Here is a 16,814-nt window from a genome sequence, read left to right as displayed (position 1 = left end):
CCTGATGCCTGTGTTGATTTCTGTAACATAAAGATGGCAAAAAAAGATCAAATGTAGTGGACTTACCTGAGTTTCCCAAGATCTTCTCCTTCTCTTTATCAGTTTATAGAACTTTCTATCCTCCTTTTGACAAAAATGTCGGCGGGAGGAGAAGAGTTTCTCTACTAGTCAGGAAATTAACCAGGGAGAAATAAAAATAGAAATAAAAAGGAAGCAAAAAGAAATGTAACGGTCGGGGAATAAAGGCGTGTCTTTCCTTGACTCGGAGACAAGTTACTTTCTCTCTCTTCTTGCCTAGTCCCTAGGCCTCATTATCCCCCGCGGCCAAAGGGTTTCGGACCACGTGGTCCGAGCGAAGAAGTTAAGAGGTTTCCCGCCTGTTCGTCTCGGATACGTCACCGAAGTGAATCGACCGAGAAGGCCTGGGAAAACGCCGTATAGGGACTTATGCAAATCGCTGACACAGAAACTTAAATCAACAAATAAATAATTTAATCAATCTTCATTTGCACTGGCTATAATTATTTAAATATATTTTGACAATGGTATTCAAAACTAGTTGCATAAAAAAAATCATATTTTCAAATTGGAAAATATTTACAACTACAGATAACTTTTCAATTTGCAAAGTGACATTTAGAATTAGCATAATACATCTTATTAAAATACTATAGCACCATAAGGCTATAGGTACTGATAATGTTCACAGAGTTTTCAGAATTACAAAATGGTCATCTTCCTCTTCAACTGAAAGGTGACCTTATATTTACAAGTCTTTTTTTGCGTGCGAATGCTTCGGAAAACTCGAGTTCAGGAATGACTTTTCACTATATATTCTTCCCTTTACTGGGAGTGTAAATAATTACAAATCGGAGGGAAAAATTCTTACGATACATTTCAGAATGTAATGAAACTAACGCTATAAAGCTAGAACCATTCGATGAACTCAGTTACTGAAGTTTACCGTCGATTGGAAACCAGCCAATCAGAATACCATGTCATAAAAACACCAGACTGTTGCGCATGACGCTACAGGACACCAGCTGAATGGCTGGTTCCTTCCTTTTCTTTTCTCCATCAATCACAAAAATGCAAATACTATTTGGCTTATGAAAAGAAAGTTACGTATTAAATTGACTAAAGAGGTGGGGCGCGTGAAGCGCCCCACCTCGGGGCACCTCGGGGCGCGTTTGAAGCTGGGAGGGCTTTGTTCTTGTTGGGTTTGTTGTTGTTTTTTTTTTACGATTTCTGCGTCGAGTACTGTGCACAACGTTCCTAAACTGACTTAGTCTTGGGAAACTTGGCGCACTAATTTTTATGTTCTTAATGACGAAGCTTAAAAGGAATTTTTAAGGTATTCCTTTTCCCCACTCAATTAAGAATTTTTCATAACCTATGGGGGCGGCTATCCCTATAAACCCCAATATCCACATACAAATTCTCCATACTGATCTCCATACACTTCCTTAGTGAACGAGTTAAGGGAATTTGATAAAAGATCAAAACATTTTCCCTTAGGTGATCATTTTATTAATTCTCAAGACCTAATCTCCTGACAATCTATGGATATCGTTAGGAGAAAATTGATGTTTGTCAATATTGGGACTTAAAGGGCTAATCGTTGATAATCAACACTACTCAGGAAGGAAATGCGGATCAATTTAGGTTTCTGGGCAACTGCCCACCTACCCCTCCCCTAAGCCAACATTTTGCCCTAAGTGAGAAATGAGTGATAATGCTGGCTTAGGGGAGGGGTAGGGGGCAGTTTCCCACAAAACCCTAAATTGATCCAGAAATGCTTCGGCAAGTTACCGTACGAAAACCTTCTCGCCTCGCTGCCGATGGAATTGTTCCGCCAAGCTTTCAAACCGTTTCGCTCCTTGTACAGCAAGAGCTGCGGCTTTGAACTTTCTACGCGACGTGAGAAATTGACTGCCGAGTTCACGGGAAACACCAGTGTGTTTAACCCAAGGGTGACCCAAGACTTCTTCCGCAGTGTATCGTTTACTTGGGCTCACTACCAGCAGTTTAGAGATGAGGTCTTTGGCCTCGTTTGAAATGTTATCCCAATAAGGTGACAAAAACTCGTAATCGCCGTCCATAATTAAGTCAAACAGTTCGTCCTGGTCTCGCTTGGCGCTACGAAACGGTGGGAAACCACAGAGCATGATGTAGGTGATGACACCCGCTGCCCACATATCGACCTTAAGCCCATAACCAGTTTCCTCGAGGATTTCTGGTGCTACATAAGTGGGTGTTCCGCAGACGGTGAAGATTGGTGATTTTACCTCCATTGCTAAGCCGAAGTCTGCCAGTTTAAGAATTGTTTGACCATTAGGTTTCTTGTGAACCTAAAAAGGGGATAAAATACAAGTCAGTATATTGAAGATGAAACAACAACAACATGATATTAATTTGAGGAGGACTCGGAAAAGTCAGCAACTCTTTTAAAGAGTCAGTTGGCTACATTAAGAGCCTATTATACCCGGAGCAACCATCAGCTTAGACTGTTCACAGTCCCCTTACCTATTTTTCCGTAAGATCGTCGAGAACAAGCGCTACAGGCGGCCATCTTGACCGAGACTAGCTTGTCTACTTTAATAGGGGGAGGGGGCGGGGCCTCCCTTCCCCTATCGCTATAAATCCTGACAATCGTCTTCTCGGTACATTTGAAAGCAACTCAGAATGGCTGGCAGTGATGGTGAGCGCTCGTTCTCAACGATCTTACGGGAAAATAAGGATGAACAGTACTACCATCGGCTTCAAAGACATTTTACGAAACTACGGCTTGAGACGACAACGCGTACGTCAAAAAAGAATACGTTTAGTGAGCGAAACATCCACTTTTTACGTGTATCAGGTGGCTAAATCTCTTTCGCCCCAGAACAACCCCAACGTGAAATGACCAATTCTTAAATTCTCTCGAGGACGTGAACGGCAAGACGCATAAATTTTACTGTATCTTTCTGAGTTCGGACGTGGACGCGAGGTCAATTTTCAGTGACGTTTTAACTGGCGTCACCGTTGTGGGAGCGCAACGTCCCTTAAGCCCGTTGTCGCCCCATATATGGTAATCCGTATTCCCGAAAATTTTTGCTTGTGGAAATTCAGGAAATTTTGATTGTGGAATCCGGAATCGTGAACTTTGGAATCCGGAATCCCACTAACGATTCGAATCCAGAATCAAGTTCTACTGACAAAGACTGGAATCAAGTGCTTGGAATCCGAAAAACAAGGTGTGGAATCGAGAATCCAAGACTGTCTTAGATTCTCTTACACGCAGAGTGCAAAGAAAATCATTTTGAAAGCTTGCCATTCAGGCAAGTTGAAGCTAGCATATACTAGCCCAAACGTCATTTCAACTAGCCCCCAAATCAGTTTCAATTGATGAGCAGAACTGATTTCACAGTTCTCATGTAATTTGAATTCTTCAAGAAACTTCACTTGCCCGTTGGGCAATTTAAGAACAAAATCCACTAGCCCCGGGCTATCGGACACTACTTTCTTCGCACCCTGCTTACACGGGATGATCGTTACCTTCGGTCTGTAAGGGAGCTTAAGCAACGACGACGGCGAGGGCAACGAGAACGGCAAAAAAAAAAGCAATAGGTTTAGATTAGCAAAACAACAACTTTGCACGTGCATCACGCTTTTTTTGTACATTTCTTTGCCGTCGTAGACGTTGCACGACAACTTTCTTTTTCTTTTCTTAAACGTTTGATGCAGTCCTTTAGAATACAACTCCAAAAACATTTCCCAACGATTGACGAAGTAAACGAGATGGAATAAGCTCGATAAAAGTTTGAAGCAGCTCGAATTTACTTTTTAAGTGACGTTTTCGTAGCCGTAGCCGTAATTGTTGCTTAAGCTCCCTATTTTTAAGTTTGCTTTCCGCGATTAAGTCAGAGACCGTGAAAAAACAGTAGAAGAAGAGGGTGAGGGAGAGGGGAGGCTCTCATCCCTACCCCACCCCTCGTTGTTTTTCCTGCTCATATCTCTTTGCGCCCTCCCCACAAAGTCAATCACTGAATCCGCAAGTTTGAAACGAGCCGCCAATTTCAGAGTGCAGTTGGGGCTTTGCAAAGTATAGGTGGTTTTCATGCAATCTCGGGAGACACAAATACAATGGTGAAATGAACAATTGCTGGTGGACAAACAAAGCGAGCTAATAAGCGATCTTTTGTTTACCGTCCACCAGCATGGCGGCGATGACGTAACGTGAAAACCACCTATTAGCTGGCAATACATTTAAAGAAAAAAAACCATGGCTAAATAGTGCAGGACAAAGGCAGATGAGAAGACATTTGAGTATTGCAAAGAATCATTGATGCTTTAATTTGTTACCATGGTTTTATTTTATGAAGCTTTTACCTTTATATTCTAGATTTTATTAATTAAACAAAGAGGCAGTTTTTAATAATATAACCATGGGACAGTTGGATTTGTCAACAAATTGACAATGCACTGTCTCGCTTTGTGTTTGCTAAAGAACGAAAAGGTTTATGAGCAAAAAAATTTTAACTCAAAGATAAAAATTGGTCTGTACCAAAAACATTACACCTGCCACGTCGAGATCTTTCTTTCGCCTTTTTTTAAAAATAAGATCCCTTTTATAAAAAAAAAAACAGGGAATTCGTTAATGAACAAATTTTCAGTCTTATTATAACCAATCTCTCCAAACTGAATCCATGTAGACCTCCTGTCATTTTAATAAAGGGGTTTTCTTAGAAAGCCGAAGAATATTTTAATGATTGTTCTGTTTAAGGAAAACTCTGGTCAAGTTTGTGTGAAGGTTCACTTCGGGACAAATTCCGGTTAAAATTGTGAGTTATTCATAGGCCGTAGTTAGATCGAACCGGAATTACTCAGTAATTCGGGCTCGATAAAAGTTCTATCGAAATGGGATTGGGAAGGTTTTCCCTGGAGTTCCCTGCTAGCAGAGGCCTTTTTTCTCTGGTATTTGGTGGGCGAAATACTATGGAAAAGAGGCCTCTTCTAGCGGGGAATCCCTGGGGTATTTAATTTATTAGTTACCAAGATACTAGATTATAATGACCATGTAAAAGACTAATTGACTTACCAGTAGATTTTCCGGTTTAAGATCTCTGTGAACAATTTTTCTCTTGTGTAAATAGTCCAACGACTTTGCAATGTCCTTGACGTAGTTTCGAGTGACAGCTTCGGTAAACTTCACCGAGGAAGAAATTGCATCGAAAAGATCACCCCCTTGGATTAACTCCATCACTAGATAGATGTGTCGTGTGGTATCATAATCTTCGTACATTCGTACAATATTCGGATGTTTACATCTTCGCATGATATCTATTTCGTCCCTGATCATTTGTTCTTTCCCTTGAATTTTGCTCTTATCGACAATTTTCAACGCAAATTCCTTTTTGGTTATTCTGTCAGTACATTCACGGACATCGGCGAAGTTTCCGTCGCCAATTTTCTTTCCAATAAGGTACACATCTTCGACAGTTTTGTCAGTAACCGTTCCATATTTCACCTCGGCCTCTGAAATAATACCACTGTCATCTCTCGAAGTTTTCTTAGTGTTGACCTTACTAACTACACTATGTTTCTTGCCAACGGATTCCTTTCTGCTCGGCTTGTCAGCACTGGGAAAATTAGTGTTTACATGCCCCGTCTCACTGAGTTCATTATTTGCATTCTTAACCCCGGCAACATCATCGTTTTCCTTGTTGCTAGGTTTAGAAATTACTTCGTTTTCTTTATTTCCTTTCTCTGGTTGAGACACCAAGTTATTGCTGCCAATCTGAGGAAGTTTCACCGCGTTTTGATTTTGTTTTTTGCCCGGACTGCGTGAGGGGACATGTTTAGCCGGCTTATGATTAACATGCGACCTTTTAGCATTCGAATTAGCTGCCAAATGAGGCTTGTTATTACTCTCCTGTTTTGGTTTGTTCTCAACTTTTGCATGAATGTCCGGAAGCTTTGGAAGTTTGCTTTCCTCGTCCGTGTTAATAGTTTTCGCCTGATCGTGCTCTTTGTTCTTCTTCTGTTTACTGTGTAACATTCCTTCGTTGCTCGCTTTCGATTCCTTATGTTTGGAACGTTTCTTTGAGCTCGCACCGTGTTCAAAGTCCTCCAAAATATCCGCAATGTCATCAGGACTAAATTTCTCACTGCCCACGGCAATAAATATGTTATTTTCGTCACGAAACAGTTCCATTACATCAGTTATTAGCTGTCCCGAAACATTGTAGAGTTTTCTCGGTGCGCTCAAACCACTGGTGTTTCCAAAGGAATTAGAAACTTCATCAAGAACTTGCTCAAGTTTTTGAGCTGTTCTTTTGTTTAAGAGCGTTTTTACAGCTGTACGAGGCTTGTGAGGGCCATTTCTGACCACGGTGACAATTTTGGGTTTCACATGATTTGCTCTTCCGTCGCCAAGGATGGATTTTGGGTCTGAATAACCACGTTGTCTCGAGTGTTCTGTTGTTTTAACACCAAGCGGTCGTCGTTTTGTCTCGTTATATGCCATTAAGTGTAAGCTAGGCAGCTCGATCCGCTGTCTGGAGCCCCAGTTGGCGAAAGGAGGCTTTCCACCGTATGAAATCTTCTTTAGACGTGAATGTGATGAGCAAACATAAGCTTTCCCGTCAATTAACTGATCAAGGTTGTCAATTCTGTCGCCGCTCTCAAGGGAAAACAGATACCGAACTCCCAGGGGTAAGTCTTTGACGTGTCTAGAGTATGTTAAACGATGTAACTCGTCTAAAAGGCCTTCCACGTTTCGAAATCTCCTAGGAGTAATAACCATTACATGCCCTTGGAAATTTCTATCACCATTTACGTAGAAAGTAACTGTCTTGGTTGATCGACCGGCTTCGTGATCGTAACCACTAGGAAGCGATGTCTTCGCCGCAGCCGCCATATTATAACCGTCTTGTTTTCTGTTAAAACAGCTTTGGTGAATTATTCCTTTGCGTCTGAAAAGTCTTTAAGGCTTTCCAAGGATTCCTTATCGATGATATTTCCGACAAAGCCGCTCGCAATAGGAAATAACATCGCCAGAGCAGCAATTAGCTACAGCAATTATGTCCGGATGAAACAGTTTAAGCCCGTTGAATTTCGTGAAGGATCCATTTGATTAAAACCCAAATCTTTGGCGATTGTCTCCTTGCTTCTTATTTTTCAATCTTGACTTTTAAAGGAAATAATGGCAGCAACCGACAATAGGAAATTGAAGTTTGCAATTCATTACTGTCGCATCACAAAAGCGGGAATATTCAATGTACTTATTGAATACGTGCGCGTGTATTATTGACGAGAGTTGCTACGGCAACAATTTCGACATACATTACGCAATGACAAATCGAACGTGCATTTGATTTGATTAGAATGTGTATTTTATGGGTTTTGTTTTTTTAATTAGCAAGTCACGCAACAATCATTCGGGTAATTACGGATTAAACGTTCAAGATTGCAAAGCTAATCTTTACAATCTTCGTGCACCACTTGTAATCGAGACAGAAGTTGGAAAAAGGCAGGAATCTAAAGCTTTAACAGTGCCTGATCAAAGACTCAGCCAACGCTGAAGTTTAATCATTGTTGCCAGGTTTCCTCGGCGATAAGTGAAGGATTGTGGATCGAACTTGCCAGAATATAGGTAAAACGATTTGCAAGGAAAGGGAATGGCTTTCCTCTCTCTTTCGCCGCCATTTTTTTTCTTTTTACGTTATACAAGTGTACGCTGGCGAAAAGAGCCCAAGTACGCAGGAAATCTAGAACTTGAGACAGTTCTAAAAATAAAAATAAAAATACGGGCGAAGGTTGCCTGGATACAGTAAAAACCCGCGAGTAAGAACTGAATTTTCCTAAGTTAACCTAACCAGGTTGCGCGTAGATTTTAGAAAACAAGAACTTGTGTCATATTTAAGCTAAACAGGTTTCGCCTAACAGGTTCATAAAAAACAGGTTCTTGTGTTTTTACTGTATAGTGTGTATGGAGGTTCAGGGCCATGGGCTTCTGAAGGCAAGGCTGATCAGACGGCTTAAGGTTTACAAATTTATTAACCTTTGCCGTACGATCAGCCTTGCCTTCAATTTTAAGTGTTAATTTATATTGCTGATCCTGATCTACGACAAGATCCGGCTTTCCCTCGCCGCTGTTTGTCCAAGTGGTCCTTGCAAGAATTGTTCTACTGCTTAAAAGCCCATCATGATATTAGATCAGTGTGATTTTGAGTTTATAAGTACAGTTGATCATCAAAATTGCACATGGTAAGAGTGCTGGTTTCTAGGCTACAGTTCACCTTTTAGAGAGAGAATTACCGTATTTATTCGATTACCCGCCCTGGGCGCTTATTAAATTTTTGGACCTTGAGAGTGGGCGCTTATTCGAGGCTGGGCGCTTATTAAATTTTCGCCATTTTCAACAAGTGTAGTATGTATATTTTGCAAGAAAACAGTAAATGGTATTAACAAAACGCGAAGATGTAACAAAGCAAGGTTTCTGCAAAACACTCTTAAGAAAACTCCGTCTTCGGGGAAGTCTCAAATTAATACTTATTCCTTTTTTTGGGTGGTAGGGGGAAGGGAGTGGGCGCTTATTTGAGGTTGAGTGGGAGTGGGAGGGAGGTGGGATGGAGTGGGGGTGGGCGCTTATTCGAGGCTGGGCGCCTATTAACTTTTGCAGCCTTTAGGATGGGCGCTTATTCGAGGTGGGCGCCTACTCGAATAAATACGGTAAAGCAAATACAATCGAACCTCTGCTAACGGCCACGTCTCTACAACGGCCACTTTTATTCATCCAGGCGAACAAAAACTCCATACACTGACTCTTGTTTAAAAGCTCTCTACAACGGTCAACTCTTTACAACGGCCACTTTCTTCTGTCCCCGAGGTGGCCGTTGTAGAGAGAATACTAAAGAGAATATTTGCGTAGCTTAGAAGGGTGCTTGACCAAGTTATATATTTGTGAGTTGTCGTTAAGTCACAACGCCGTTTTTGATCAGGATTCACTAAGTTTCCTTCGTTAGGTTGCAATTGATGGATCATTTAGCATGCGTAGCAGTTGCTTGGAAGTAGTGGGCGAAAGAGAGAACGGGCGCGCGCGAGGGAGACACGCGAGGGGTGTCTCCTTCTCGCGCGCGCATTTTTTCTGGTGCCCACTAATATCGTACCCAGATCTCACTGTTTTACTCATTATACGTTTCTGGGAAACTGCCCACCTACCCCTCCCCTAAGCCAACATTTCGCTCTAAGTGAGAAGTAAGTGTTATTGTTGGCTTAAGGAAGGGGTAGGTGGGCAGTTTGAAGAGAGGGAGAAATCGCGCTCAAAAAAGATGAAAGTATTAAATTAGACAGGTAACGCGTCATGCTTTACAGTCTCATGAGGAATGGATGGGGGAGGTGTGTGGGGCTAAAACCCTGCATGATCCCACATTATTCGTTTCCACACAAAAGAGCCCAAAGGACCACAACATTCCATAGCAAGTCAAACCAACACGCTTGATCGCTAGGTCTTTACGAGAACTCATCAGCAACTCGGCTGTGGATCGACGGCATATGTTAGCATCAGGGACTTTGGTCAACCTAGATTCGGGTACGATTCTTGGATTGGTAAAGTAAGCAGAAGGCTGATAACTTCAATCAGTTTTGTATGATGGTGAAATAACGCGTTGTTGGTTGATGCGGGGGATATGCTGCTAGATACCATCTGTTTTATTTCTTCTCTAATCGCCTGCAGTACGCGAGCCAGTCTTGGCGAGCAATGAAACGCCATCCAGCGGTCTCCATCGACAGCCAGAGTTACTCGAGGCTCGTGGGGTGACGGAGCGGGGCCTAAAACCAAGAATATAAACGAACCATGTATCTAGGCGAGATTTTCTTGAGCCTGCACGGCAGGCGTTTGAAAGGGAAGCGAAAGGGGATTCCGGCCACGTAGGTAAGACTTTCTTAGAAAAAATAACGCCCAGATAACAAAAAGAGCTAATTCTCGAGCGTTATACGTAATTCTTTCGTATACATATTAAGGTGAATAAAAGAAAATACATGAATTTACATATATTTAAACAGCGACACAAAGATTTTACACGTAAAAGATCGACGAGGATACTTACGATATTTCACAACTTTAATACTGAGATAAAGTTGAAATCTCCCAATCTTTATTCTTTTACTTATTTTTCTGTGTTTGTAGTTCTGATCAAACAGGATGAACGTAACTGATACCAGCGAACATACAGAACGATATCCTACTAGCCTGTGTACAGACCCCCCTCCCCTCAGGAAAAATCTTCTAAGTCGCCGCAACCCAAACTTCTGAACTAGTCAATCTTGTTTTTTTCGCGTCAAACTGGGTTTTTGTGTGCGAGCATCCGTTAATGATGAACCGATGTTCACAACTGAGCCCACTGTACTGAGCGCACGGATATTAAGCTTGGGTTCGAAGATGTATCCTAGCGACATACAGCGAATGCTCAACAAAGATTTTACACGATTCATGCAACGTCTTTCTCGAATACGCCAAAATCGAGTACGCGAAAGAAAGGCGGTTCTACTGGCAGGGTGACAGAACGAGTGCGAGTCAGAAGATAACAAAGAATATATTACTTCAATAAAAAGGAGCCTGGTCTACGGTGGAAAACCGCAGGCCAATAATACTATAGGCATGACATGCAGCTCTGTAATGTGATACATACCATGACGTATTTCATGGTGTATCTGCTTTACATCTTTTCCCGACAAGAGAATCAAAGCCACCGGGTGAACCATGCTACTGTCCCGAATGAAGATCTGTGTTGACTTAACCTAAGGATAGAAATAATGGTTAAACACCGAAAATATTCTAATATGTCTTTGGGGGCAAAAGGTAATTTGTTTACCCACGAAGCTTTTAGGAGTTCTTAAGAATTCGTTTCAATAAACGTGTCTGTGCGTTCCAGAACGAATTAAAATTTGGAAGTGTTGGTGCTTGAGGAGAGGGGAAAACCAGATGAACCGGAAAAAACCTCTTAGAGTAAAGGCGAGAACCAACAACAAACTCAACCCACATATGGCATCGACGCCAGGATTTGGACCCCGGGACACATAACTGGGAGGCGAGTGCCTTCACCATTGCACCATCCTGCCTTAAAACTATATGTTGTTAAAAGATAGGGTGTTTTCAGAGTTGTGTTTATGATCGAGGGGGCACAAAAACGAATTTCATTAAACGTCTCAAGCTAAGTCACCGTCGACGTCGGAACAAAGCACAATCGGCCATTCACAATGACGATTTGCCAGTTTGCTTCAACAACTGTGTTTTCAACAGCTCCTGATGCTTGCTGATGACTCCTGCATCACATCTGCGGACAGTGATTTGAGTTATATACAGTCAAAAGTCTGTTTCGCATTTGCCCCACATTCAGACAGCATCACCACCACCACTACCACCATCAACATCTTCGTTATAATCGTCATCATCAGCAGCATCATCGTTGTTACTAGCTTGAAAAAACGCCGACATTTCGCGATGCCACCACTGGTTTCCATGCAAAATGACGCGTCTCAGGAACGAGCGCAGAAAGTCCATACTGATGACGTGTCACTACCCAGATCCGGGTAGTGCTTCTGATTGGTCGTGCCGCTAGGGAAATTTGTTTTAATCAATCAGAAGCACTGTCCAGATCTGGGCAGTGACACGTCATCAGTATGGAATTTCTGCGCTTGTTTCTCAGACGTCACTTCGCGGGGAAACCAGTGGTGTGTGGAGAAATGCTACATGTGCCAAAGGCTACATCGTTACCATCGTCATTACCATCATAATTATCATTATCGTTATCACCTTCGCTATTGTTATTAGAGTGGTTTTCGTTTGAGTGTCGTAAAACCAAAACCAAAGTAATTACTCTGGCCAATCACATAGGACACAGACAATACATTGAACCAATCAAAACTCGAAGTAATTACATGTGGCTGACGCAAAGCGCGGGAAAATGCATGTGAGCGCGTCACAATTGGCTTTGGTTTTACTTCTGATTGGATGAAAAGGTGGCGCGAATCTTTTAAGCCAATCGCATCGTGTAGAAAGTGCAAAACCAATTACTTTTCGACACTCAAATGAAAACCGCTCTATGGACCAATGTATATTACTTTGTCGTGATACACCAGCCACTGACTAGCAAACTGTTTCTCGTCAGAGTTAACTGATGAAGGATGTATAGCTACCCGTCCATCAGATCTGTGGAGAAAAATAGAATAAAAGACTATTATTTCTCTACTTGTCATTGCCTGATGATACTTGTGACAATCGTTTTACATAAGACAGTGAACACAAAAAATCACGTGATATGATCTCTTGTCTTAATGGCGGGGAATAAGATCAATTTTGACAGACATTTCTTCCCTGACTAGAATCACATGGTACAGTAGAACCTTCCGTAAGGTAAAATTATTGTATTTAAGAGAAGGTCTATTTCTAATTGACTTCAACTAACTATACCTCCCTCTTCGCGTAGCGATTGAAGAACAAGAAGACATTAAAAAAAAAGGTTTGTTTTTCAATTTCACTTGGACTGGATTTTAACTTTCGCATTAAACGGTGACTCTTAAAATGTGACTTCCTCTTCTAAGCTCAGTATTATCGCAAACGGTGGATATAATCTCGTTTCTTTCTTTTATAGACAGCCCACTCATAACATTTGCTTAGATTGCATGACATATCATTTCTTTCTGTCTGTTTTAAAAACTGTGACACCTTTTAATCAGAACAGTCTCCCTCCTTCCAGACCTGTGCAATAAAATTCACTTGACAGCCCGGCACTAACAGGAGTTCAAAGATCTCTCCTCCAAAGAGGCCTCTGTTTGTGTAGGGAGTATGGGAAGAGGGAAAAAACGCGCAGGGGACGATGGGACACCTCTTCCCTGTTCCCATCGTCACTCGGGAGCTCAATTTTTAAAAATTTTTAATTGGAATTGTAGAGGGAGCCTCTGCTGCGTAGGAGAGAAAGTTCACAGTGCTTCTAACACAAATTCCATACAGTCCTTTTTCTTTTCTTTCGATGCCTCAAATATTTTCATTTTTCACTTGTTTATCACCTGGTCCTGAAGGCCAGCCTGACTCGTTTTTTGCCACATTTTCCCTTGGATTCTATACCAAGACCCACTTTCACCGCGTTAGGAAAAAGACCCGCGCACACTATGGCCTGGGAGGAAACACAGAGAAAATAGTTAATTAACAGTTAATGAATGAGGCGGAGTATCTTATGAAGAATTATGGAGATCGAGGAGGGTGTTATCCGTCGAGGCCGTAGGCCGAGGCGGATAACACCCTCAGAGATCTCCATAATTCTTCATATGATACGAAAGCCGAATTCAATAACTGTTTTATTATTCATTCAAAATAATTCCTAGTTTAAAAACAGAGCTGAAACATGTTTACCTCTATCGATCCATCGATGTTCAGTTCATCTTCGATAGTGTACGTTTAGGTTTGTCCAGCTCCGCAAATATTCACCAAATAGCAGATGTCGCCCTTCGAGTTGTCTTCTTGCTGTTCTTGCCATGTTTTTAGCTATTTTTTCGCCTAGTTCTTACTCTTGAAAGGAGTGAAATGTCCGCCATTTTTTCAAGTTCACAACCAAAACAACTCAACCTCGTCCCCAGGTCTTCTCGGTTAACGGTGCCTTAACCTGCGAAAACGCTGCATTTTTGACGTCATTTCCTCGTTAAAGTCAAATTTCTTCCAAATTTGGTCATCAGTAACTGGTTATGGTGAATTAAACGTGTGCTTTTAGCCAATAAGAATCGGGGAAATATTTTGAATGAATAATAAGCATCGATAACTTACCTGGAAGATAGAAAATTCACACTTAACGCATTCTACCGAAAAGACCCCGGAACAATCACGAGCAATTTACTGAATTCGCTATTTCCACATGGACCATGATGCACCTTGTCTACCCCGCAAAACTTTGCATAGCCATTGTCTTTGATTTCTCTTGGAACGACTGTAATACTCGGGAGAAATTGGAAACAACGGTGATGCAACCGAGGGAGGGGGGGGGGGGGGTGGTAAATAGGGTGCATTATGGTCTATGTGAAAATGGTTAACTGAATCTCTTCTCCTCAAGTACACTCCCCTCTCAATCAACGGTATATACGCCCCTACCGTGCCAAAACAACAGAACAACAATACAAAGAATGTTAAACAGGGTCAGCTCTCTGTGGGGAAGGTATGTGGCTAAATTATTTAGGAGGACCGTATCATTAAAGAGTATGTTTTTTTTTTTACCAATATGGGATAGGATGTACTGTATACATCACAGAATCGTTAGGCTAGATATGATCTGGTGTAACAAAAAGGTTTACAGACACACCCACCCCCATTAATGTATAAAGTGAATCCACCCCACCACAGCTTCAACCATTAGAGCTTTAAATTGAAGTACTAAGGAGTTCCTAAGTATCCAAAAGTGACTGAGCCAAGGAGAGAACTTAAAAGTTTCAGCACATTTTGTTTTCTTTTTCTGATCAGCGGTTGACCTCTCTGACAGAAATCGTATCATCTAAGAGGATTTCTCTACCAAAAATGGACAGAAAAAGAACGAGCAGATGAAGTCAAAAGGGTGCTAATAGAACTGAGTTATCTCACCTTAACTAGTTCCAAATTTTTACTGAAGGCATTGATCGTGTGACCAATATGGAAGCTGTTTATCAGGCCTGACATCTCCAGAAGTCGGCTGAGTTGGTCACGCATACCTGTCAAAATAAACATGAGATGAGTATTCGCTGTGCTCGGTCAATGCATTTAGGTGACGCATCCGAGACGAACAGCCGCTTGGACCACGTGATCCGAAACGCATAAGCCGCGGGAAAATATCGGGACCTAGGGACTAGGTACTCTCGTACCCAGATCTCACTCTGTCCGTGGGAGATCTGGGTACGAGATTAGGGACTAGGAAATGATGAGTAGGCAATAGGCCACTTGCACTAATTTGTCACGTGACCAATGCTTCTTTTAAACAATGAGTTGGAATCTTGCTGATGCCAAAAATTGACAGATCACATAAAAATTATCTTACACCGAAATTTGAGTAGCCTGCGTGGCAGGCGTTTGAAAGGGAAGGGAAAAGGGAGTTTGCGCGAGAAACGCGAGGGGCGCGCGAGGAGAAAAGGAGGGAGGGAAACGTTTTCCTCCCTCCCTCCTCGCGCGCCCCTCTCGTTTCTCTCGCGCCTAAAACTCCCTTTCCCAAAACTCCCTTTCCCTTCCCTCTTAAAACGCCGGCCACGCAGGCTAAAATTTGAGAGGAAACGCATTTAAGGGCAATATTTTATGGCACTTTGATTTTTCAACAAAGTAGTATGATTTGTATTAGCGGCCAAGTTGGAGGGCATACTCTTGCCCTCCAACATGGCGGCCAAAACTACTTTTCGCTTATATCTTGTTAAACGTTTGATAGTTGTGTTCAGATGTGCTGTAAACAATAACACATCATCTTTTCAACATTTTCCTTGAAGTTAACGTACAAAATTTGTGGTCAGGAAGAGGTAATTCATAATTTTAAAAAAATCCCATTTTGATCACGTGAACAACTACGAACTTACTCATTTTAAGAAAATGGTGCAGGTTTGAAAAACGAAATCACTATTATTTTGTTTAAGATATGACGTACTAATTGTTTTTCTAAGGCAAAAACATATAACTTTCAATTTCAGAAAAACAATGTCACATGACCTCTTAGTCCAAATGGCCTATTTTAATCCGAATGGTGAAACGCAAAAAAAGGAAAATTATTACAAGTACATTCAAGGCTCTCATAAGCGACTACGGCGGGAAAAAATGGTGGCAACTAGATCTGGTTGTTTACGAGAATGGAAGCGAGCATATATTTTTTTTCAATTCAAAATTTTTACATAAGACAGAAGATTTCACAACGCGGGAAACGAGAAATGGTACGAACATGAGCCCCAAACAGTCGCGCTGGGTTCCAAGCCTACTCTGGTAACTCGGATAGTGCGAACAGGCCTGGGTACGAGGCTGACAACATCACAGTCTTCTGGGATATGCAAATACTGACAGATAGTGAGATAAAGGCCAACAAAGCAGACCTCGTTATCAAGAACAACCAGGAAAAAAGCTGCCTGCTTATTGATATGTCCACCCCCACCGAAAAGAATACGTCAGTTCATGTAACTGAAAAACTGTCAAAAAATAAAGACCTTGAAATCGAAATTGAAGCAATGTGGGGGGATGAAAGCCACAACAATTCCTGTAGTGACAGGACTAACAAAGAAAGGATTTGAGAAATATATACAACAAACCCCGGGTAACAGCAAAATACATGAACTACAGAAGATCACACTACTTGGAACATCTCACATCCTAAGAAAGGCACTCTCCTAGGCCCAAGGAATGGGCTCGGCTATTATGTTGTATTATGGTATTACATTACAGATAATAATGTATTGATATTGACGTTTTCTTTTTATGAATATTTTAAAGACGTTTTGTGTGCAGCTTTTTAAAAGATTTAAGTAAAGTATTTTGAATTATTAAAGATAATAATAATAATAATAATAATAATAATAATAATAATAATAGTTTATTATCAAATTAAAACACATATTAGCCAAGGAACTAGAACAAAAAACTAATACTGAACGAATTTAAGAATAGATTAATCAAATATTCAAGCAAAATTACAAAGTAAAAGCTACCAAATACTCTACGAAAAGAAACTGTACGTAGCCCAGCCTTTCTTGGACTTTTCCTTTATAGTATGACTGGAGTAGGCGATTGATTTCATGACAATTAGGGTACATTCAGATATCGATGCCGTCAAAGAGTTAAAAGCTTGGGA

At 41.3% G+C, this 16,814-nt stretch overlaps 2 protein-coding genes across 2 annotated transcripts in view; both read right to left on the bottom strand.

Annotated features, from left to right (window-relative positions):
• Positions 1-475: 475 nt before the first annotated feature.
• Positions 476-7,232, bottom strand: LOC140930271 (serine/threonine-protein kinase DCLK1-like). The gene is made up of 2 exons (XM_073379948.1): positions 5,081-7,232; positions 476-2,351 (listed from the first exon to the last, which is right to left on the bottom strand). Exons 1-2 carry the CDS (start codon positions 6,899-6,901, stop codon positions 1,809-1,811), a joined length of 2,364 nt encoding a protein of 787 aa, XP_073236049.1. The 5' UTR covers positions 6,902-7,232; the 3' UTR covers positions 476-1,808.
• A 1,556-nt stretch (positions 7,233-8,788) lies between these two features.
• Positions 8,789-16,814, bottom strand: part of LOC140930273 (uncharacterized) — a 42,288-nt gene continuing 34,262 nt past the window's right edge. Inside the window, exons 19-23 of the mRNA XM_073379950.1 lie at positions 14,606-14,712; positions 13,051-13,157; positions 12,106-12,193; positions 10,674-10,782; positions 8,789-9,813 (exon numbers count right to left, since the gene is read on the bottom strand). Coding sequence (XP_073236051.1) covers positions 9,560-9,813; positions 10,674-10,782; positions 12,106-12,193; positions 13,051-13,157; positions 14,606-14,712 — 665 coding nt within the window. The 3' untranslated portion in view covers positions 8,789-9,559. The remainder of the gene's footprint in view (positions 9,814-10,673; positions 10,783-12,105; positions 12,194-13,050; positions 13,158-14,605; positions 14,713-16,814) is intronic.

This window comes from Porites lutea, chromosome 3, assembly GCF_958299795.1.
Source record: "Porites lutea chromosome 3, jaPorLute2.1, whole genome shotgun sequence".
In the NCBI taxonomy this organism is placed as follows: domain Eukaryota; kingdom Metazoa; phylum Cnidaria; class Anthozoa; order Scleractinia; family Poritidae; genus Porites; species Porites lutea.
This window is presented reverse-complemented; position numbering and strand designations above follow the sequence as displayed.

Excerpts from the sequence above, each read along its gene's own strand:
- LOC140930271 (XM_073379948.1), bottom strand. The coding sequence starts at position 6,901 with ATGGCGGCTGCGGCGAAGACATCGCTTCCTAGTGGTTACGATCACGAA. Across the intron at positions 2,352-5,080 it reads TTAAACCGGAAAATCTACTG|GTTCACAAGAAACCTAATGG; the intron begins GTAAGTCAATTA and ends TCCCCTTTTTAG.